At 44.7% G+C, this 23,451-nt stretch overlaps 1 protein-coding gene across 6 annotated transcripts in view; it reads right to left on the bottom strand.

Moving 5' to 3' along the window:
• ints1 (integrator complex subunit 1) overlaps positions 1 to 23,451 on the bottom strand; it is a 51,685-nt gene that overhangs the window by 15,999 nt on the left and 12,235 nt on the right. For 4 of the 6 annotated variants that reach the window (XM_083779985.1, XM_083779983.1, XM_083779986.1 and 1 more), the window contains exons 4-36: positions 20,614 to 20,810; positions 20,359 to 20,496; positions 20,094 to 20,253; positions 19,860 to 19,965; positions 18,366 to 18,552; positions 17,809 to 17,954; positions 17,167 to 17,308; positions 16,073 to 16,132; positions 15,552 to 15,728; positions 14,878 to 14,986; positions 14,667 to 14,787; positions 14,489 to 14,566; positions 13,752 to 13,909; positions 13,578 to 13,616; positions 13,100 to 13,196; positions 12,914 to 13,005; positions 12,751 to 12,811; positions 12,237 to 12,434; positions 10,558 to 10,687; positions 9,796 to 9,975; positions 8,705 to 8,854; positions 8,081 to 8,263; positions 6,487 to 6,591; positions 5,876 to 6,046; positions 5,607 to 5,718; positions 5,276 to 5,434; positions 4,621 to 4,767; positions 4,426 to 4,524; positions 3,610 to 3,734; positions 2,826 to 3,080; positions 1,665 to 1,824; positions 1,400 to 1,531; positions 602 to 773 (exon numbers count right to left, since the gene is read on the bottom strand). In XM_083779985.1, coding sequence (XP_083636111.1) covers positions 602 to 773; positions 1,400 to 1,531; positions 1,665 to 1,824; positions 2,826 to 3,080; positions 3,610 to 3,734; positions 4,426 to 4,524; positions 4,621 to 4,767; positions 5,276 to 5,434; positions 5,607 to 5,718; positions 5,876 to 6,046; positions 6,487 to 6,591; positions 8,081 to 8,263; positions 8,705 to 8,854; positions 9,796 to 9,975; positions 10,558 to 10,687; positions 12,237 to 12,434; positions 12,751 to 12,811; positions 12,914 to 13,005; positions 13,100 to 13,196; positions 13,578 to 13,616; positions 13,752 to 13,909; positions 14,489 to 14,566; positions 14,667 to 14,787; positions 14,878 to 14,986; positions 15,552 to 15,728; positions 16,073 to 16,132; positions 17,167 to 17,308; positions 17,809 to 17,954; positions 18,366 to 18,552; positions 19,860 to 19,965; positions 20,094 to 20,253; positions 20,359 to 20,496; positions 20,614 to 20,810 — 4,546 coding nt within the window. The remainder of the gene's footprint in view (positions 1 to 601; positions 774 to 1,399; positions 1,532 to 1,664; positions 1,825 to 2,825; positions 3,081 to 3,609; positions 3,735 to 4,425; positions 4,525 to 4,620; positions 4,768 to 5,275; positions 5,435 to 5,606; positions 5,719 to 5,875; positions 6,047 to 6,486; positions 6,592 to 8,080; positions 8,264 to 8,704; positions 8,855 to 9,795; positions 9,976 to 10,557; positions 10,688 to 12,236; positions 12,435 to 12,750; positions 12,812 to 12,913; positions 13,006 to 13,099; positions 13,197 to 13,577; positions 13,617 to 13,751; positions 13,910 to 14,488; positions 14,567 to 14,666; positions 14,788 to 14,877; positions 14,987 to 15,551; positions 15,729 to 16,072; positions 16,133 to 17,166; positions 17,309 to 17,808; positions 17,955 to 18,365; positions 18,553 to 19,859; positions 19,966 to 20,093; positions 20,254 to 20,358; positions 20,497 to 20,613; positions 20,811 to 23,451) is intronic. The other 2 variants (XM_083779987.1, XM_083779988.1) reach the window with 1 other exon arrangement.

Genomic DNA, 23,451 nt, shown 5'->3' with positions numbered 1-23,451 from the left:
ATTGTGATCCTCTCTACTCAGTGTGTGTGGTGAGCTTGTAGATTGGCAATTTTCTGCAAAGATGCTTAGCGCAAAGCGAAAACAGGAGGGGGCCTAGTACAGTACATAGAGCCTTGGAGGACTGACTCTATAGGGCTTTAAGTGTAATAAGTACCTACTCTAAGCTCTTGTGTCGAAAAGCATTCAAACACCATGGAAAGTAGCAGTGCAAGAATATCACTTCAACAAATGTGTTGTATTTTATGTCCAGTAAGCAGAAGCAGTAAGCACAACCAGCTGCCTCGTTGACAACACTGATATGGCTTTCAAAAGGTGCCTGTCCGTGGCGTGAACACACTGGTGAACAGGACAGGCGTGCTCCACGTTATCCACACCTTCCGATTGTGCACACGGCTATTGGGCAACATTTAAAAAACCCAACATATCAAAGCTCCAAAAACAATACACGTAAAAGCCATCTTGTCTCCACGCGGCAATAGAGACGAGAAGTTTCAATTTTGCTATGTCGTGTCACTGTTGTCACGACCATGTTCGTTTGTCAAATATAAATGTGTCTTGCGTGAGTTCAGATGGAAATAGAATTGCCGCGGGTTGAGCTCACTTGTTGGAATCCACTTCTTTTTTCACAGCTCCCCGTTCCTCGGCCTCCTGGAGCAGCAGCGAGATCACCATGGCAACAGGGCCAGCTGTCCCATTCTGTGTACCGATGGTCATTAGCAGGGACAGCAGCTCCTCCAGATAGGGTGACTTCACCTCCATCAAGCCCTGCAACACTGTGGGGAATAAACAAGGTGCTTACTAATGGGGTTTTGGGTATGGCTGTCATTACAGTTGTTGTTGTTGTTGTTACGTAAGCAAAACTGGCACCAGTTTAATATTACACTGCACCGTCATCAAGCTTCATGTGAACATGTTGGAACAAAATGCTCATACACTAAAGTACTTTACAAGGCAGGTGGCCATTGTTAGAGCTAGTCTGTAGTTTGTGGTTTTAACCACATTAATGCTAGTGTCTCTTACTCTGGGACAAACGTTAGAGCAAAAATACCAGATCAGCTATTTTCAGCAAAGAGATTTGGTGTAGAGAGAAAAAATGAGCAGAGCCCTGTGTCACCCTGGTTAACAAAGTACTGTATATAGGGTTTAAGTGGTTATTAAGAATGCCTTCAAAACTCAGGGGGGGGAATGGGGTGCACAAGGGAACAGGAACATACTGTATAGAGATCCTGAAGGAGATGGTGAAGGACACAAGCAAGTCGGAGGCAATTGTGCAACACCGGCCACCAATTCAAAAGGACAGCAATAACAGAGCTACAGTTATTGCCACGGACAGTTTCCGACTGTCCTTGTTCACACACGGTGACACAGCCCCATAACAGCAGTAATAAAAGCTTCATACCTTTGCCAATGAGTTCGGCCTCTGCGTTGCACCGCTCCCCTGCCCTCAGCATGGCTATGATGGTTCTCACAGGCACCTCGGTGTCGCTGCGATAGGCCAGAGCCTCGGCCAAGTGGAGGAACCCTGTACGCACTGTGTGAGGCAGACATGCTCAGTCCTTTTAGATTGTATCGTTGGCCATTAAGATATACAAGCTCACACCTATTTAAAGAAATCTTTAAAGTGTGAGAACTACCTAAAAGGCTAAAAAAGAAGGGGTACTCACCATCCGTAAGCCTGTGTTTGTGAGAATATTCCCCAGCGAAGGACTTGAGCAGAGTCTTCAGCGGTCCCGCCTCCACAGTGGGGTTCTCCAACCACTTCACCATCTCTACGATGACCTTGAGGAACAGCGAGGAGAACGCAACGTCCTGGGAGACCAGGCGCTGCATGGATGGGGAGACACAGGACACCACGATTAATACTAATAATAATAATAATAAGACCAGGCGCTGCATGGATGGGGAGACACAGGACACCACGATTAATACTAATAATAATAATAAGACCAGGCGCTGTATGGGTGGGGAGGCACGATTAATACTAATACTAATATTACGAATAATAATAAAAAGATAAAGCAAAGTCCTGGGAGACCAGGCACTGCATGAGGAGGCACAGGACACGACGATTAATAATACTAATACTAATACTAATACCAATACTAATAATAAGATAAAGTAAAGTCCTGGGAGACCAGGCACTGCATGGGTGGGGAGACACAGGACACCACGATTAATACTAATAATAATAATAATACTACTAATAATAATAAGAGAAAGCAACGTCCTGGTCACTGCATTAGCCTAAAAGAATTGCCTGCCGGCATACCACGACAGTGTGATATTAGTCTGGCTTATTAGCCAGGCTAGCGCTGCATGGGTGGGAAGGCAAAGGACACGATTACTACTCAAAATAATGTTTTTGAGCGGTGCACACCACTCCAATGCCTGGCTTCGTGTGTCCCTATGACCATATGTCCCTATGTATGTTTAGAGTAAAAAAGTACCACTGGATGAAGTTTTACGTGATGATTAATTGTCATACAAATTATTGCGACTGATGATTAACGATTTAATTGTGTGGCTTTTAGGCAGGGCAGATATGAGCAAATTAAAATGGCATAAATACACAAAGAAATGACAATGGTCAAGGCTCAATACCAATAATCAAAATAAACAATACGGCATATTTTATACTAAAGATTTGTAATAAAATAGTGGAATTAGATGATCTACAACTCACAACACGTTGTGTTGTCCATTTCCACGATTTATGAAGATGTTTCAAAATGTATGAACATGGAAAAGGCTAAAAAAGATAATTGCGACTATCTCAAATAATTTCGATTAGACGATTGTGTAAATAATCGTGACAGGCCATGCACCTGGTAGAGGTGGAGCTGCCGCATCAGTGGGCAGGAGAGGGCGTGGCTTCGGTTCATCGCCAGGACGACGGGCCCGGCGTGGGCGGAGCTGAGCAGGGCCGCCATGGCCTGGAGGAGGCGGACGGACAGGCCGGCCTGCTGGACGTGACCCTGCTTGGCACGGAGCAGCTCCTTGGCCAGAGCCTGCTGCAGAGCCAGGGACAGCTGGCTGGGAGGGGGGCCGTGCCAGCGAGGGTCCGCCTTCAACGGGAAGATCTGTAGGAGGCAAATATAGAGATCATATATAGACACTGAACGCTGGCTGGGAGGGGGGCCGTGTCAAAACATGATCATCAGGTACTATGATTGATTATACTAGGAGGAAGATTTATTTCAAAAACGTGTACAGAAAGTGTTAAAATTGTGTTTTTATGTGGCCATTGTGTTTTTATGTGTGATGGGTGGTGAACCACCTGAACTGAAGCCACAGCTGTTGTCGTATGATACAGGGTGAGGGGGTTAGGGGATGATATTGTGATGTCACAATATCACTGGGAAGACATATTTGAATCTTCTAACCACACCTGGGGCTAATGTTAACTCCATAGGCAAGGCAAGAGACATCAGAAGGTCAGAGAAACTACTGGTGATACCACACAGAAAAATGCTTGTTGAGTATAAAATGTAACCAAATGAGCCCATGAATGGATAACCTAACACTGAATTCACATCATAGTCTGCTCAATGAGTAACAAATGCTATTGACACGACAGAAAACAACACAAATGGTAAGAAGCCGTAGTACCTGTAGCAGCATGCCAGTGAGGTCATCATCGGGCCCGACCACAGGGATCTGATTGGCTGCTCTCATCTTCACAGAACCATGGGGGGCTTCCACGGTCACTTTGGCCTTACTCACTTCAGCTGAATCTGTCATAAGGGTGGGCAGGTGGTGCAATACAGGCATGATCACCAGGCATCGTTTTCAATTATTCGTGGTCTATCCACGCATTCATGCAATTACATTTAGTACACACTGCGAGACCTTTATTGCTCAAAATAGGGCCAGTGATATGGGGTTTTAGTAGAGCAGTGGTTCTTAACCTGTGGGTTTTGGGGGGTCCCCATATGACAGTATAGTGACAATTTGAACCATTGAAAACATTTAATGACAAAATGTATCAACAAACTATTCTAACAACTGGTGAAACATTGGCCAAATTGTCAAATAATAGAAGAAACCAGAAAAAATGTTAATCTACAAGCTCACAATGCCGTTGCGAGGCATGCCTCAACTCCTACAATTCCAAGTGCGTGTCAGGGTGGAGGTTCAAGTATTCAAGTATGAACCTTTTCGGGTCACAGCCTGAAAAGGTTGACAACCACTGCATTAGAGCAGTGGTTTTCAAGCCTTTTAATATTATTATTTGGGTATTTGAGCCACGGACCACCATTTGATGACATTTAGCCTCTCAGATCCAAAACTAACGAATATTTTGTTGTCGTTGGACAAGATTTTGTCCACAATTACATTCTGTATTGATGTTTGTACCATTAGGAACGTTGAATTGTGTAGACTTCTTGTAAATTAAGCAATGCAGCGTAAAATGGTCACACTGACCTCTGCGTGGAGGCAGAGAGGAGCTCAGCAGGGTGTGGAAAGTGTGCCCCCCGGTGGCACCTCGCTCATGCTGCACCTCCACCAGGTGGGCCATGTAGTCTAAAGCAGAGGGAAATAAATGACATTGTTGTGAGATGATTATTGCCAAAAAACCATCAATGCACGTACAACAACGTCTTCAGATCACATCCTTACGCTTGTCCATGATGTTCTGCTCCAGGGTCTGTGGGTCGTGGCCGACAGCCTGGTCCAGATACTGCAGCAGTTTACTCATGCTGGACACCGGGATGCCAAAGGACTGGACAAACAGCAGCAGCTGCTGAGGCTCCAAGTCTTGTAGAGCTACCGGGTCACAAATTAAATATTCATCGTGTTGTCCTCGGAAATATGAGAACAGAGAGAGTGATGAGCTTGCTCTTACTTGTAGACTTATGTACTGTTCTTTATGAACTTTTAATCTTTTAAACCAATGACCTCTTCCTACAGGAAAGGATTCAAAATAAGCCTTCTGGCTTCTTCCCTTCCTTGCATTGTATTTTTGTTCTTCGATATGTTATGTCTATTTTTTGTACTACATGCTAAATAAATAAACCTAAAACCTTACTGGTCAGCTGACGTAACTTCTGTAAGGGTTGCCAATCGGCGACATTGCTACTCTGACATAAATATCTCCAGACAAGGGAAATTGGCCCCGATTCACTACTAAGCTATTTTACACACATATTTTGGGTGCACTCAAAATATGTGTGTAAACCGCGTAGTGAATCGGGCCCATTGGGATTATGCAGCCAACGCACTAAAACAACTAAATCACTAGTCTGGTGCACCCCTTATTTTGTGAACGTCGTACCTGCGTCAACCAATCGAGACACCTCGGAGCGGATCATCCTCAGCTTCAGCCAATCGGGCAGCAGAAGGGCCTCCTCCGAGGTGTCGACCAGGAAGGCGGTCGGGAGAGGCTTCTTGTCGGGAAACCAAATGTCCAAAAGACCGTAGAAGTCGCTCTCTCCTGCAAATGTATAGAGAATAACAGAAGTATAAAAGATTCATTTGAAGCCCGAAAATCATGCATACACACTGTTCATTTATTTCCCAAGATTGTACAAAGTAAACAAATGTCCATTTGGTTACATCCATCTGGATAAATGAACAGTGGAATTTTACGCCGTGGCCAGGTTCACCTTTAGGCGGCCCCAGGGTCAGCAGGATGACCATAGCATGGACGACCAGGATGTGCATGGTGGCCGTCTCTCCTGTAGTCCAGCGTAGAAACACCTGGTCCTGAGATTCAGACTGGAAGAAGGAAACATTCATCACGCTCAGCGATGACTTCCAAAAACACAACGTTTCATCACGGTTGAACACATTTTCCCTTAGACTCAGCACAGCAGCTCTTACAGGCAGATAGAAGGAGCATGTAAGTAAAGACAAGAGGTCTTCGCTCTCTCACCCAGCTGTAGAGGTCCTCTCCGTCCTTGGTCTTTCTCATCCTCTTGATGTAGGTGGAGAAGATGGTGAGGAAGGCGGAGAGCACGGCGTCAGACTCCGGCCTGTAGAAGGTGTGCTTGGAGAACAGGCTGTTCATGATGGTGGAGCGCTCCACGATCAGCCGCGCCACGTCCTGAACGCACGGTGCACCGACAACATGAGGGACAATATTATTGATGCCACTTCATTAAAGAAAAAACAAGACAAGCATTGGCTTCCCTGTGACTTCATGTGGCCAGGCAGTGAATGATGAAATCTAGGACCCCACATTTGGGCAAAGATTCAGCTCGATCCATCAGCATTCACTTCCATCCATTAGAAAAAGTTATATTTAAGAAAATATGAAATATGTGGAAATGAAATGTTCATGTAATTGGAGGCGGTTTCACACACACACACACACACACACACACACACACACACACACACACACACACACACACACACACACACACACACACACACACACACACACACACACACACACACACAGCAACATATAAAAAAAACATAATGCATGGTAGCAATGTACCCACAGTTAAATTAGATTAAGCAACAGTGCCGTGTGATTACCAGAGCCAGGTCGTTATGGGATGCCTGCTCTTCCACTGGTGCATGCTGGGATAGGTAGATGAGATAGGCGCTGATGGTCTGTGGATCCGTCTCCATGTGAATGGCCTTGAGAACAGACAGACGGCACATAACTACTTCAGCTACCATTGAAACCATACTTATTTTACATTAAAAAAAATATTTGGGATTATTTTTATTAACCATTGAATTGACCCATTAAGACCTGGTTCTATAAATTCCATCTAAATCAGCAGTTCTCCAACTTTTTCATAATTCAAAATGATTCAAACTTTTTCAAAGATAAAAAAAAGGTTTGTGTGTGTGTGTGTGTGTGTGTGTGTGTGTGGGTGGAGGGGAGGGGGGGGGGAGCATGCAGTTTATAGTTAAGTTCTCATCTAAGGGGTTAAGCCCAAAATAACTTGTGACAAATAGTGAAGATATTTAAAAAATATATATATATATATAATATATGCCTTGAATATGGGTGCCAGGGTTAACCAGTGGTTATAATCATTGAGCCATTATTGTATGGCAGTGGTTTTCAACCTTTTTCACATCAAGGCCCATTATTTATTCAGCATTTGAGCCACGGACCACCATTTGATGAGATTTAGCCTCTAAGTCGAAAATATTCTTTAGTTTTTGGTCTTAACCGTCTTCCTGCCATTGCCGAAGCCCTTCGGCAATTGAAGCATTAATTTGATATTAACGCTTGCTGCCATTGCCGAAGCCCTTCGGCAATTGCTCTTTTATAGTGCTTATGATTGATCAAGCCATAATGCTACTCACGTTAGCCGGTTAGCTAGCAATGTTGTTAGCACTGCACTGGATCGTTCATATTAATTCACCGTCGCCATAAGAATCCATTCTATCCGTTTCTTTCAATCGCCTGTATCTCCTATTCCTTGTCCCAGATGGCATTTTTGGTCAAAACAGCGTTTCTTTGACGGCACGAGCCGACGTTGTGGAGTGCTAAAATGTACCGGCATGATTCGATCATGTAAACAAAGGTTGTCTTGGCAACGTAAAGCTGGCAGGGATAAGCTCACTTCCGGTTGAGGCAAAATGTGGCTTTTCAAAATAAGAGCTCAAATTAAAAAAATGCTGGCATGAATTAGGTCCTAATTTCTCAATAAATGGCAGCAGTAAAAGGGTTAAGAGTCTAAGACCAAAAGCTAAAGAATATTTTGTTATCGTTGGATACGATTTTGTCCACAATTCCATGTTGGCAAATGTTGACCAAAATACCAATTATTCTACATTCTCTAATTGTGTAGACTTCTTGTATTCTTGTTTGACAGTAATGTAACTCTCAAGAGTTAAAGATCTATAAGGATCCATTTGGTTACCAACTCTCCTACCGTCAAATCATTTAGCTGGGGACGACCTGGAACCCCCCAAAAAAGGACCACTGGTGGTCCCCGGACCACTGGTTGAAAAAAACCACTGATCTATAAGGATCCATTTGGTTACCAACTCTCCTACCGTCCTATCATTTAGCTGGGGACCACCTGGAACCCCCCAAAAAAGACCACTAGTGGTCCACGGACCACTGGTTGAAATGAACACCATTGTTGTATGGGTAGATGCTGACCTGCTGCAGGGCGGTGGAGGTCATGCCTCTCACGGTGTCAAACAGAGGCAGCTTCGGGAGGTCCTGCAGCAGCCACTGGTATCCTGGCAGGAGCTCAGCAGAGTCTACAGAGTCCTCCTCCATGGGCTGGTCCCGCTCCTCGCCGTCCCGCAGGCTGCCCTCCGTCAGCACCAAAGACAAGCCCTGGAGAACAACGGTTGGAATTATGTTCCTGCGATGTAAGGTCCCGAGTGTTCACTCAAAGCTGCAATCGGCAACGCTTTTGTCTTAGCTCCCCTAGTACAAATGTACTGTGAGGTTTGAACCCCAAGGGCATACTGTACGTCTTATGGACTGCAGGTTTAACTCTAAGAGTGTACAAATGTTAGACGGATTACTGTTTAGACAGATGTTCTTAGCTTACTTATGATACTTTGACTATTTATATGTATTTGATGTATTACCGTTGTGTTGTTCTCGCTTACTGTAAGTCGCTCTGTATCAAGAGCATCTGCTAAATGCCTAAATTGTAAACATACGCTCTGCTCTCAGAGTTACAAATGGATAGATGAACACTGAGGATTTTACTGTGGGCACACGACGGCGGCGGCGATAAGCATCATCTTCTTCCCAGACGTTACTTACCTTCATGGCGAGGATTCTGGACGCCACCTGAGAGGAGCTGAGTCTACGAAGGAAGTAGTCGAGCACCTCGCATGTGGTCTGCTCGTCGGCCTTGGGGCCCAACAGCAGGTCCTGGAGCCTTCCCAGGAGCTGACGCTGCTTCTGTTGTCTCTGAACACGGGAGGAGAAATACAATGCATGTGTTGAGAATGGAATGGGATGCCGATGTGCTGCTGAGCCACCACAAGAGTGTGTCTAACTTTATTACAATGCGTTTACTTTGAGAGACACAGTAGAGATTTAGATGCATTACTGAGAAGAATTACAAATGGTACCAGTCTACCAATAGTGTCGTGCCGCCCTTGTGTAGTGGTTAGAGCATATGCCTTTCATGCGGAAGGTTGTGGGTTCGAACCATAGAGTTATAATATATCTAGAGAGTGGATGAGGAGCCCCCGTTCTGGGGGTTTGGTTCGAACCCTGCCTGGGGTCGACGTCAGCAAGGGCATGCGGTCGCAACGGGTTCCTAATGCCAAATCAAATGGGTTCAGAATAGATCTGAGCCAAGTCTCCTGAGGAGGCACGTCTGAAGTGTTTCCTCCTCCGCGTCATCAGTGCCCATACCCGAGGCGGGGTTGACGAAAGGGCCTTTCTGTGTGGAGTTTGCATGTTCTCCCCGTGTCCCCTAGGGTAGGTACCCTCACAAAAAACATGCAGTAATCCTGGTCTCTAAACTGTCTCCCCCTGGCCAGCTGGGGCGCCTGATGGAGGGGAAAGGAACTGGTTGGAAATAACGTGTTCCTTCCACGTGCTACGTCCAACCAGGGTGGTTACACCCTGTCAGGTGTAAAGGAGCCACTTGGACACTCGGACATGAAGGAAGCATGAGTTCATGTCCGTTGCTCTCCCCATGTCCCCCATATATTCAGGTTGGCGGAGGGTGTGTAGAGCCCAGGATCACATTAGATAATTGACACAGGGGTGAAAAATGGGTTAAAAAAATCATGGGATAAAAATTATATATATATATAAAACAAAATCCACCAGTCTACCAATACAAATATATAAAGGAGTTTGCTCACTGTGTTTTTGCTCACAGTTTGCTCACATACTTGTCTCTTCTTGGCCCTCTGCTCTTTGCTCTCTGCCTCGTCGTCATCCTCCACTGGCAGGCTGTCGTCCGCCGCGTCGTGGAGGAGGAATTCACACAGGCACTGGACGGGCAGCACGTCCAAGGACCCCTCACTGGACTGGACCAGGTCAGCCAGCCAGGGCATGGACTGAGAGGACGCCTGCAGATCACACACATACAAATGGTGCATTTATATAGCGCTTATATCCAAAGGGCTTTACATAGATTGTGCATTGCATGCATTTCACCCATTCATTCACACACACACACACACACACACACACACACACACACACACACACACACACACACACACACACACACACACACACACACACACACACCGATGGCGGAGGAAACCATGCAAGGCACCAACCTGCACATTGGGAGCAATTAGGGGTTCAGCATCAATAATCATACGTAAGCTAAGAACCTAACATCCATCTATATCATGAAACTATGCATATGCACTATAGAGTGCTATGTCTACGTGAAATGCGAACTAAATTACATAACTTCAGCCGTTTGTAAGGTCACATCAGACTTTGAAGATATTGGGGTGCCTTTGGTTGCTTTGAAGGCCAGCATCAGAGTTTTATACTCTGTGCGGGCAGCAATCGGCGGGCAGCAACCGGTAGCCAATGGAGGGAGTGGAGAAGGGGGAAGACATGCGAGAATTTTGGAGTGCGCATGCCAGTAAGGAGCTCAAGGACACTTTGACACCAACTGTTTGTTCACGTACCTGCCGCTGGATGATGTTGAGCAGGAAGTCTGGGTTGCGGCTCCGGCAGAGCAGGTGTCCCAGACGGAGGGACTGGTTGAGGCTCTTCACCTGCTCCTGGACCGCTGGGGGAGGTCGGCGAGGAGGGCCCCTGGAATTAGGACACACATGGTTTAACATTGCACTCCATGCTCCTACTAGCAGTGGTGGAAAAAGTACTCACATTTTGTACTTGAGGAAAATCAATACTGCAATATACTTGCAGATGATACTAAAATTACAAAAGAATTGGCTTAAAAATGTACTTAAAACTACCGAAAGTAGAAGTTTTGAAAATAACAGATCTACAAGCTCACAATGCATCGCATTGTGAGCCGAAATGTGTATAGAGCTGAAGTGGTTAATGTATGTTTTGTAATAATGATCAAAATCTACAATGTAAAAGTACAAGATTTGGATTGGAGATGTAGAGGAGTAGAAGTAAAAATATTAGAAATAATAATTGGAAAAGTAAAGTACAAATACCAAAAAGAAAATGCTTTATGTACACCACTGAAAGTTTTAACATTGCACCCTATGTTCCTACTAGTCCTGAATATATTCACCTTATAAGAGCATATGATCTAAAATTAGGTGTCGGGCAGGTGGCCTCGATCACATTCTGCATTCTGGAACACTGCAAATTCCTCAATGTCAATTTAACTGCGTTGAGCGTACAGATGGAACTGTGGGATAATTGAATAAGGGCTTTAAGGGCAGAGTATCTCAAATTGCGTGTGTAGGTGTCCTTGATCATGTTCTGGTATGAAAACCAAGGCCAAGCTGCATCAACATTCCCACTCAGGGACTCTTGATTAATTTGAGGTCGCCTACATGGAACTGATTTAAATCCTCCGAGGTTAAGGCTGAGTTATTTTTGCTGGCAGAAATATGAGTTAGTCCGTTAAATGTTGCTATGCAACCATATTTATTTTACAGGCAGCACCATTTAAACATGCTCCACAGCCAAGTAAGGAGTCAACGTTTCTGTTTGACCACATATCTTTAAGATATTTTTGGGCGCTTTTTTAGTCTGACATGAAATGGGGAGCGAGATGGGGCGGGGGGTTTGAATTTGACACGCAGCTAAGGTCGTCGGGATCTGGACTCGAACCGGATTACCAGCCTAGGTGCCCAGACGGCTACAAGGTACATTCTCTTAAGATTTTCTTTTTTTGAGTGGTGCAACCACTCCTATAGACAGCTATGTGTGTCCCTGGGTCCCTGTGCTGGATCCTGTGGCTGTGTCCGAGTATGAAAATAGCGTTTGGTTGGTTTTCACCACCAAGTGTCACTGTTGAGCAGCCTAACACAGTAACACATGCACACATATTAACTGTATATATGATGATTTTGGGTGTGACAGTATAGTGACAGTACAGTACAGTAGAGGGACCTCCTGGGGAACTCCACACGGTAACTCTTACCGTAGCACATTTACCGTAGCAGCTGCAGTCATGAGTGACAAACGGACTCTCAAGGCTTCATCAGCATATACACTGATGAAGGCCTGAAAATGTACAATGCGAGTACAGACGGTTTCTATAGTTCACTGAGAGTCTGCACCCATCCATCCTTCTCTTAATAAACTGTCCATAGAACATGTTCAGCTCAGGACTTCTTCAACTATGTATAACGGTATGAATGAGCGAGCGTCTTACTGTGGGTCCAGACTGGTGAGCTGACACAACAGCAAACTGTTGCTCTCTGTGATGGTCTGCTTGGTGGAGGCTGCTGCCAGGTGGCTCTCGAAGGCCAAGATCTCCTGCTTCTCCCTCTGGGAGACCTGCAGCTCCCGGCCAATCATCTCCGTCTTTGTGTCGTCGTCCGCAACGGTGCAAGGAGGGTACGAATAGTTACTGTAAGGAACAGAAAACAAAAAAGGTACAGTACTGTAGGTGGCTTCAAAACATGAACCCTGGCGTCCCTTTTCTGGGCATGCCCCAGTCCGCTGGAGCTGCCGGAGTTGTGCCTTGCTCAAGGGCACGTCAGCAGTGTTGGGGGTGGGTTAAGTCCTGACCATTCACATTCCCACCCAGATATGTCCTGCCGGTCCATTGAATCAAATCAGGAACCTTTTCAGGTCCTAAACGTGCTCCTCTAACCTTTAGGCCTTAATTGGTTAAGTATTATAACTTTGAAGTTAGGGTAAAGTATGCTGCTTGTATTACTTACTTTGTCATAACCATTTCCATGAGCATTTTCAGTGTAGGGTAGCTATCCCAGGCAGCCAAACCTGTAGGAAAATAATAATTATACTGTTATAGTGGAGTTGCAGTTAAAAAAAACATTATGCGACCAACAGATATTCAACTACTATCACAGAAAATTGTCATACCTATCTTCTGTGGATTGAATGCAGCCACCACAAGCAGCAGAAGCCATGCCTTCCAGTAGAGCGCCGATATAGCCAAATTCGGTGGTTGATATCTACAACAACAGTTATCATCAGTATCAAATAAGACTTTTTCAAATGTTTTACAAATGTTTTAGAACCCTGAGCAACAGAAACGTGAGGAGGTACCCTGCAGGCATCTGAATGTTCTCAGGGTGGTGGTATGTGCACAGGTTCAGCACCGCGTCAATCAGCTGGATCCTCTCCACTCTCAAAACATTCAGATCTTCAAAGCGAAAACAAAAAGGTAAAACAGTCGGACAGTTCACTGACATTGACTAATATGATTTAATTTTGACACTCAGTGATGTCCCAAGCTACTATCCACTTTGAAAAAGTACCGTGTTTAATATCAATGTACTGCATAGTAGCTTTAGTAATTGCCATTATTTTTGGGGAAAAGCCACAATCCATGAATTAACACCTATGTATAAATACCAGGAGCAGCCAAAATAATAATAATATTTAGTTATATAGTGTGAAAAGTGCTTAAAACTTAATAAAACAGCGAAAACACACACAATAGCAGTATCAGTGAGAATAGATGCATAGTTGCATACATACTGTTAAGGGGTAAAAGAAAAAAATGGTTATGGCGCTTGCAAACCTGAGGTCCAATGAGAGGCGGTTCCAGAGTCTAGGGGCCCTGATGGCAGACATAGTCTACTCATTACAAGGAGGCATTCCGTTTTGATAGAAAATAATTAATGATGTTCTGCCATAAGAAAAATACACATTTTTTAAATCGAATGTAATAACACTGTTGGCATTCTCCACGTACCATCAGAGCAGACTCCAGCAGCCCTCTTTACCAAGTGGTCTGCGAGCTCCATGGCATCGGCCGGCCCCAGGGGCAGGTCCCGGGACAGCCCGATGACCAGGATGCGCATCAGGGTGTCCTCAAGCAGAGGCACTTCAGAGCACAGGCGAAGGAAGAAACTGGGAGAGTGACAAATATGTATGTTTTTGTGTCAAATCAGATGTTGAAGCTCTAATTTGTACAGATAAAATGTAAATCATCGTATCCCTCTGTAACTCAGCGAGTGTATGAATGTAAGCGTACACTCCGAGTTAAATTATAGATGCAATCCATAACTGTGTGAATAAAAAGGACATTGTAATCAATGTGTATGAAGATACAATATAATTTGTACATCTGGTGTTCTCCCTATTCTTCTGTTGAGAAATCTAGACCCTATGCTTGGATAGCACACCTTTAATGAGTTTCAAATGTTGTCCTACACCTGCCATGTTGGGGACCAAACAGGTGTTGCAAACAAATTAATTTGTTCTACGCCAATCACACTGTTCAGACAAATTGAAACATGTGTTGATCCCCAACATGGCAGGTGTAGGACTACATTTGAAAACTCATGAATTGCCCAAATAGGCTATCCATTTAAAATCAGCAGCAGAAATGTTGGGTTCAAATCCAGCGTAGGACATGCATTTAACAGACAGCACCTCTAAAACTCACAGTGAAGTAAGTTAATTTGTAAAATGTAAGAGGACGCTCACTTCCTGTCGCTCTCAGGGGGCCAGTTGTCCCACTTGTAGTAGGTCTCGGGTTGCTCTGTGAAGAGCACTTTGTGAAGGCTGCGGACATGAGAAGGGACAGACCAGACGCATCATTGTTTCGTGTGCGACTTATCTCATTAAGCGCGTACACTTTAAGTTCAAGGAAAGCGATACCCACCAATGGATGTAGTCTTTTGACGCGACCTTGCTGATGGTGGGAACCACCGTGTGAAGCCACCAGACGGCGTCTCTCTGGATGGCGGCGATCTGATTCTGGAAGGACCTCAGGACATCCAGGTCTGACACAAGGAGGGGACATTCAAGGCAAGCTCTCTCTCTCTCTCTCAAATACCAACCGGGGTGAAATCAACACGGCGGACAATACTCACTCTTCTTCTCTCCTTTGTCCCATGCGACGCCAGCTTCTTTGACCTGAGCGGTGATGCCCAGCATCATGGACACGGTCAGTAAATCTGTCACCTGGATCACAAAGCGCTCCTATAGGGGAGACGATGACAGACAGTTTACATTCACATGCAGGGCAGTAACTATTGATTATTTTATCGATTGCTCGAGAAGTGTTTTTTTCTTTTTTCAGGTCAATGTGAAAAGATTAACATTGATTTTGTACTACATTGATTAATCGGATTAACCACTTAAGCCCTTATCAAATAAATTGATAATTTGATTTAAATCTATTACTTTTGAGGGGCGCTAGAACCTCCAATGCATGGCTTTTGAAGATTACGTCATACTATGGCAGCCATGTCTATGGGATTTTTAATTTGTTTGTTTAGATCACTTAACTCATTTGCCTAGTCTATGGACTTTAATGTTTGTTTAGGGCACAAAATGACGACGTAAGACGCCATGTGGCCGATACAAATAAGGTGGCCGCCCTTCACTTCACAGGAGTGTGATTTTATTTTTTATAATCAATTTAAATTACTTTGATTAACTGTACACTTTGATAAACTGCACACCCATTCACATGGAGGTGCATAGTATAAAGGGTGCGGTTGAAGAGGGGATTTTGTCGTAAATACTACAGTCATGTGCCGACCTTGAACTCCATCTCCACATAGGTGGCCTCCTTCCTCTCCTGCATCAGACCCAAGCAGAACGGCTGGAAGTTGATCTCGTGCTTGGTCTGCTTGATGATCTCTCTGAGCAGAGCGCGGGAGGCGCGCAGGTAGTCGTCTTTATTGGTCAGCAGGTCCTGGAACACCATGGCCAAGAACTGAAGAAGGGACAATGTGAGAAAAGGATGAGTAATGTATTTCAGTAAACACAGCATTCTATACAAAAAGGGGAGGGCAATCTGTGAGTGTCGAGCGGGCAAGGCAATAAATGAGTAGAGTCATATTCAAGACAACCTGTCATCACTCGGGGTAGAGACAACTGACTGCCTTTTATAGGGTGGGAACTGGGAACCCATTACCTGGTTAGCCCATACCATTCCCCCAGGTAACAACAACAATATTCCCCACTCTTAGAATCACACAATGCCATTTTATATAAACCTACTACATGTATATGCACCCTCAATACCTATTCACCGTTAGCATAGAAATATATACACACCCCCGGAACTATAAAAGGGGTGCCTATACCCAGAGGGAACTCATTTGCCCGAACACCACCCTGAAAGGAGGATGAGAATAAACAGAGGTAAGTTTAGACATCAGAGATTTACATTCCTTCTTCACAAGTCTTCTCATTATACTGGTCAATTAGAAAGTATGCTGTCCTATTTATTCCTAAACTAATGTGCCTTATATGTGTTCATTTGTAGGTGTATGAGGAGATCCGCCCCTTCAATGAATGAAATTAGACAATACTGTAAATCACTACACAAAGTACAAATTATAGTGTAATGAAGATTGTGTAATGATTACACAATATTTAAAAAGCACAAGAAACAACACCAACAGTCTGAAAGTTCCATTATTGGCTCACAAAAACAAGTTTCACACACTCTTTTACTTGTAAAACTGTGATGTGACGATAAAGACGATTCTGGTTCTGATTCTAGACATTTTGACTTTGAGTGGTGTAGATGAAAGGTCATAGTTTAGCATTCAGATGGTCAGCATTCAGCTTCCGAGGTTGCATGAATGAGGTCAGCAAGTTTCATGACAAATTGACCATTACATTTTTATATACATTGTGTGCACTGTGCAGTGGACATTCTAAGCCAAGGGTGGTGCTAGAGGAAAGGCCACAGGTTCCTCGATATCAGTAGTCTTTGGCCTCTGTGGAACATAAAGATGTACAGCAAACCCCTTTGCCAACTTGTAGACTTTTCTATTGTTCTTTATGAACTTTTAATCTGTTTAAACAAATGACCTCTTCCATACAGGAAAGGATTCCAAATAAGCCAGCTGGCTTTTTCCCTTCCTTGCATTGTATTTTTGTTCTTTGATATGTTATTGTCTATTTATTTATTTTATACTAAATAAATAAACCTAAACCTAAACCCCATGGCAATCCATACAGCAGACGGGCATACAGATGGACAGACATCACCATCATTAGAGTGCCAATCGCAATGCCTGCCAAACTAACGATAAATGGCAGATATATTACCCAGCTCTAACTGTATGAAATGTATAATGACAAAAATGCCCAAAACACTATTGGTCTTATGACTGTAGTAGTGTTAGTTTCAAATTCACCTTTGGAGCCTGCTCTGAGCTGTGCTGCAGGACTGTGTGGAGAACCTGCATGTTGTTAGGATTCCTGGCATTGGACAGCTCATTGAAGATCACCAGCTTCACCATGGTGCCCAGGTTATCTCTGTGTGCGTTCAGCAGCTCCCTGGAGGTGAGGTGACAAGACGCCCCAAGAAGGAAACGGGTTCATATAATATTGCGGATGAGAAGATCTTGACAGTGACAGTACACCAACTAACGGGGGACTAGGGATGGGACGATAATCCCTATATCGTTCATCGTGATAAACAACACTCACAATAATTGCATGGTTGGGATTTAAATGTATTGAAATTGTCCTCCGTCATACACTAGGACGAATTGGCGTTTTTTGAGCTGCAAATTCAGTACCACTTAAACCCTCTATACTTCATAAAAACTGACATGAAAAAGCTCTACTCTACAGAAATCGATTAGTTTTTGCAAAATAAATAGCCGATCTACAAGTTAAACCTGCGTTGCAACGCGTGGTGAGCTTATAGATCTGCTATTCCCCCAAGAATAGGGATGCTGGTGGTTCAACTGGTTAGCAAAAGTGGCATTTTAAGTTTAAAGCATATTTTGATATTTTCATATCGTCCCATCCCGGCAGTGGACCTCACAGACCTGACACAGAGCATGTAGTGATTGAGGAGGACTTTGGGTTTCAGTCGGATCTTGATCAGGTTGGAGATCACCTCCATGTCCTCTGTTCCGTGGGTGTTGCAGTTCATACAGAGGGACATGAGAAGGTCTTGAGCCGGTCGAGTCAGCTGCAAGATGCAGAAACGGGATCAGTTAACGGTCAACACTGATATTTTGAGTTGACTGGTCAAAAACAAAGTAATAATACATACCTACCCCATAACATGGCACCGTGTTGTAATAAACAAACCAGTAAACTATATTATACTTACACAATAGTTCCTCTTGAATAGAAAGGAAGTTAAAATGTATGTAGCTTAGTTTACACGGTCTGACATGTGTCACTTAAAGCCGGAATGGATTAAATGCACGCTGTGGTTAAACTCCTCCGAGTGTGTACACATAGAATCAAACGGATCCTTACGGATCCACTTGTACTTGATTCATCTGTACAATGTTAGTACGATGAACCACTGAGAGGAATTTTACTGCGTGGCAGCAGGCTGTCCTTTGCGGACGAGGGTTCTTCTACCATTCACCTTTGGGTTCTGCAGCCACATTTCCAGCCTCTGCACGGCCATAAGTCGTGCCTCCTTGAAGCCACACGTGGCTGTGAGGAGACGCAGTAGGTTCCGGGACACGTTGTCCATGGGCTGCCTGCGGTTCAGCTGATCCTTGAGGACGTCGAGCACATAGTCTTCCACACTCTCCGCCAGTTCCTCATACCTATATATATTATACCCATCATGGCAAAATCACAGAATAAATGAGACAGTCTTCTCGTCTTCCACACTCTCCACCATTTCCTATACCATGGAACGCCCTACCAACAGTCATTAAGACATGTGAATCCCTTGACTCCTTCAAAACCGCTCTCAAAGGGCACCTACGGATGGCTGCAATTCAAAACTGGCCTCTGTAAAATCTGAATCCCCCCACCCCCCCACCCCATTTCCCTCACTGTATATTGTATATTTTCCCAGTGCTTGTATATTTTCCCTTTTTTGCTTCCCATATGATGAATTCCTGTTGTTCTTTAACTACATAGAAATGTCTATTTGTATGTCTCTAAATGGTTGTATGTCTTTAAATGTTTTGATGAATTGAACAATGTGGACCCTGTTGTAAACAAGTGTAATGCTTAATTGGGTCGTCCACTCACAGTTGACAGTCTTTGTATTGAGTTTGTGCTTAAAATGTACTGTAAATTCTACAAACTGTTAATAAATATTTCAATCAATCAATCAATACCATGGCAAAATCACAGAAGAAGCGGGAATAACATTTCAGTGAGACGCTTGTGATATATGAAGGTTTATGGTCGAGCTGAGATCATAAATAATACATAAATATGCAAGTGCATAATTGTGCTTAAGGCATACATGTCGACTTCTTCAGGGTAAGTGCTAATATGGAAGTGAGATGTTATGGCATTAATACTGCAGAGACTTTCAAACAAAGGAAGATAATTTAATAATGAATGTGAGGATATATCCGTATAATTTTGCCTGTAAAATTGCCATACCATACAGCCCTGTAGACATTTTTGAACAATGCAAGCCTCGATAGTCCACGTTTTTAAGCTGCCTTAGAAGTAATACTCGATGAGTGTTCTGAAGAAAATACTTGATGAATGTCTATCAAAATACAAAATATCAGAGAATCTCAAAATGTTTATTGATGCAATGATGCTACACTATAGCATAGTAGCCATCCCATGATTTAACCCCCAGCTGCTTTTGTAATGCATTCAGTCAACATAATGATTCCATGGTGCTGTAGTGGCATACGGCAGTAAATGTGACATTTAACGTTACACAGGCTGAAATGGGCTGGAACAGATGGCCCGGCGACAAAACAGGTGATGCCAACAGCTTGAACTTTCTGCTTCACAAAACGATCTGCAGGGAAATCAGAGCTGGGCTAAATGCCCCATCTCTCTTTAGAGTGGAAATCCATCCATTTCAACTGGTGTCTGTCCGACCACTCAGCCTGTTCCATGAAGCATGTGTGTACACGGCTCCTCATTTTACCTGGGCATAACCTGTCCATCATCCTCCGGGCTAAGTTTCTCCTCCGCTATCAGCAACTCAGTCTGGCTGTCATCCTCGTCGGGTGTTGACGGGTGAGGGCTGCTGCCTGGAATAGAGATCAAAACAGAAACAGAAAATAGAATTAAGCATACCGATTAGCATGCATTCAGTCCATCACAACATTTTCATCAGTGCGTCAATGTGTGCCTTTTCGTTCTTCTTGGTATACCATACCGGCACTGAGATCCCCACCAGATCGACCGGTGTCAGCCTGCAGCAGCATACTTTTGGGGGGCATCTTGGTACCAAAAGCAGTCTGGATGTTGTCCACAAAATTCTTACAATGGGAGCTGTCCACCCAGATTCTTTCCCCGAGTGAGTCCTCAATGTACACCTGAAAACATAACCAATAAAACAATGTCAGATTTCCAATACCGTTAAGCAGGCGGCCGCAAAAATCCAACACATTTCTTATTTTCTTTTATTGGAGTGTTCTCACCTTGACAAAGATTTCTGGCCAGTTTTCATCCTCCTCATATGCAGACATCAACAGATTACAAGCCAGCACAGAAACCAGGCTGTTCCCCTTTGCTTTAAAGTTGATAGAAGCATCCCGACGCAGAAGACTGCACAAAGCCTTGTGATAGAAACAAAAATAAGGCAGGTGGGGCTTCAGTTAACCAGTTTTCTGTGACCCTTGTAAACATTTCATTACACAGCACAATGATATGTCGATATCATTCATTTCACTTACCTCTATAATGCCTTCAGTGGCAAAAACATTGGGCTTGATTTTGGCCAGAAACATGAGACTGAGGAACAGTGTGGTGTCAGGCTTGGCCCGATTCAGTTTGAGCTGTTTGACCGCTCCACACAGCAGCCCCTCGATGCGCTCATCATTTCCTTCATTCTCCGATGCATCAATTTCATCCAGCAGTACTGCTGCCGGAACTAAAACAAAGAAAGAATTATGAAGTCATATACAATTAGTGTCAGATTACATTTGGGTGTTCACACCAGACTTTAAATGCCAGTAGTCACACCATGACACAGTCAGACGCTCTCTGTTCTTGTCTATTTCATCTACCGGTAATAGAAATCATTTCCTGTATAGTATGATTCATCAATGGCATTGATTACATTACCATTATTGGGTCTATTTAATGGTTGTGGCTGTACCACTTGTGGTATAAACACTGCAGCTCGCTTGGTCTTCAACCAGCCAAAATTCTCACATGTCTCCCCCCTGCTCCGCTCCCTCCACTGGCTCCCGGTCGCTGCCCGCACAGAATACAAAACTCTGATGCTGGCATTCAAAGCAACCAAAGGTATGGCTCCCCCATATCTTACAAGTATGATTGAACCCTACAAACCCTCCCGCGCACTCAGATCAGCCAACGCAGGGAAACTGGAAGTACCCTCACTAAAAACGCCGGGACAACGCTCCACACGTCCCAAACTCTTCTCCCTTCTGGCTCCAAAACTGTGGAATGCACTTCCCATTGCAGTCAGAACTGCAGCATCACTCCCAATCTTCCGCCGTAGCCTGAAAACCCACCTTTTCAGACTCCATCATGGCCCATAGCACTTACCCTAACCCCTTAGATAGCATTTCTGTTGGCTTAGATAGCATTTGACACAGACTTATAGCATGTTATGTAGACAGCACTATAATTGTATTGTATATAGTCATAGCACGCCATAGTACATATGTATAGCATAGTAGTGAATATGTATAGTTTATTATGTATAGTGTATGTATAGTTTCATCATATAGATATTCCACTGTTACCTTCTTAGCTTACGCATGTTTCATGATAAATGCTTTTATGTGATGTATTCCCATGCTTTTGTTCTTGCTTAAATGTAAGTCGCTCTGGATTAAGAGCGTCTGCTAAATGCCTAAATTGTAAATTGTAAATTGTATTGTAAACCTGATGAAGCCTGTGATGAAACATGTTGTTCACATAGTTAGTTGCACTTTGTTACATGGTATCTAATACATGGCATCTAATACATGGTATTACTGAAGAAATACCCATATAAGCACCCTTGTGCATGATTCAACTTTTAGATTCATGATTTACTTAAACCTCTCTTCTTTCAACAACCCAAAGGACCTCTGTCTGAACTGAGGTAAGCATACTTCATTGCTATCATTATTATTACCGAGCATACCTATTTACACGCATCTCGACAGTGGGTGCAGGGCCAATAAGGCAATTATGGAAGGAGGTACACCATTCTTTTGGTAAAAGAATGACTTTATTGAATAAATAGACAACGTTTCGATCTTGACAGATCTTCGTCAGGTCAGTATCATTATTATTACCACCAAGTAGTACTGGACTATTATTTTATATAATATGATCTTACTTTGGAAAGAGCCTGCTATCTACAGCAGGGGTTCCCAAACTTTTTTGGACCAGGTACCCCTTTTGGGGTAGATATTTTTCCAGGTACCCCCTCATCCTCGCAACACAGATAACAATATATTTACAACCACAAGCAGTGTTTCCTGCAGGAAAAAGCTTTGGCATGGTGCTGGGCGCAGGCCGTAGGGGGGCCTTCTTGCGTCGAACATTTTGATTAATTAATTAATTTGATTCAATAATTAATTAATAAGATTAATAAATTAAGATTAATTTGTATTATTGCTCTTGTATTGCTATTGGAGACACTGGGGGGACACTGGGGGACACTGGGCAGGCACTGGGGAGACACTGGCGAGGCACTGAGGGGACACTGGGGAGGCACTGGGGAGGCACTGGGAAGGCACTGAGGGGACACTGGGGAGGCACTGGGGAGACACTGGGGAGCATGGGGAGGCACTCAGGGGAACACTGGGGAGGCACTCAGGGGGACACTGGGGAGGCACTCGGCTGGGCACTGGGGAGGCACTGGGGAGGCACTCAGGGGGACACTGGGGAGGCACTGGGAAGGCACTGAGGGGACACTGGGGAGGCACTGAGGGGACACTGGGGAGGCACTGGGGAGGCACTGGGAAGGCACTGAGGGGACACTGGGGAGGCACTGGGGAGACACTGGGGAGGCACTGGGGAGACACTGGGGAGGCACTCAGGGGGACACTGGGGAGGCACTCAGGGGGACACTGGGGAGGCACTCGGCTGGGCACTGGGGAGGCACTGGGGAGGCACTCAGGGGGACACTGGGGAGGCACTGGGAAGGCACTGAGGGGACACTGGGGAGGCACTGAGGGGACACTGGGGAGGCACTGGGAAGGCACTGAGGGGACACTGGGGAGGCACTGGGGAGACACTGGGGAGGCACTCAGGGGGACACTGGGGAGGCACTCAGGGGGACACTGGGGGGACACTGGGGGGACACTGGGGGGACACTGGGGAGGCACTCAGGGGGACACTGGGGAGGTACTGGGGAAGCACTGAGGGGACACTGGGAAGGCACTGGGGAGAAACTGCAGCCACTGGGGAGACATTGGGGAGACACTGGGGAGGCACTCAGGGGGACACTGGGGAGGCACTCAGGGGACACTGGGGAGGTACTGGGGAGCCACTGGGCAGACACTGGGGAGGCACCATGGCGGACACTGGGGAGGCACTGGGCAGACACT

This window comes from Protomyctophum parallelum (genome assembly GCF_964188405.1).
Source record: "Protomyctophum parallelum genome assembly, chromosome: 13".
Classification (NCBI taxonomy): Eukaryota; Metazoa; Chordata; class Actinopteri; order Myctophiformes; family Myctophidae; genus Protomyctophum; species Protomyctophum parallelum.
This window is presented reverse-complemented; position numbering and strand designations above follow the sequence as displayed.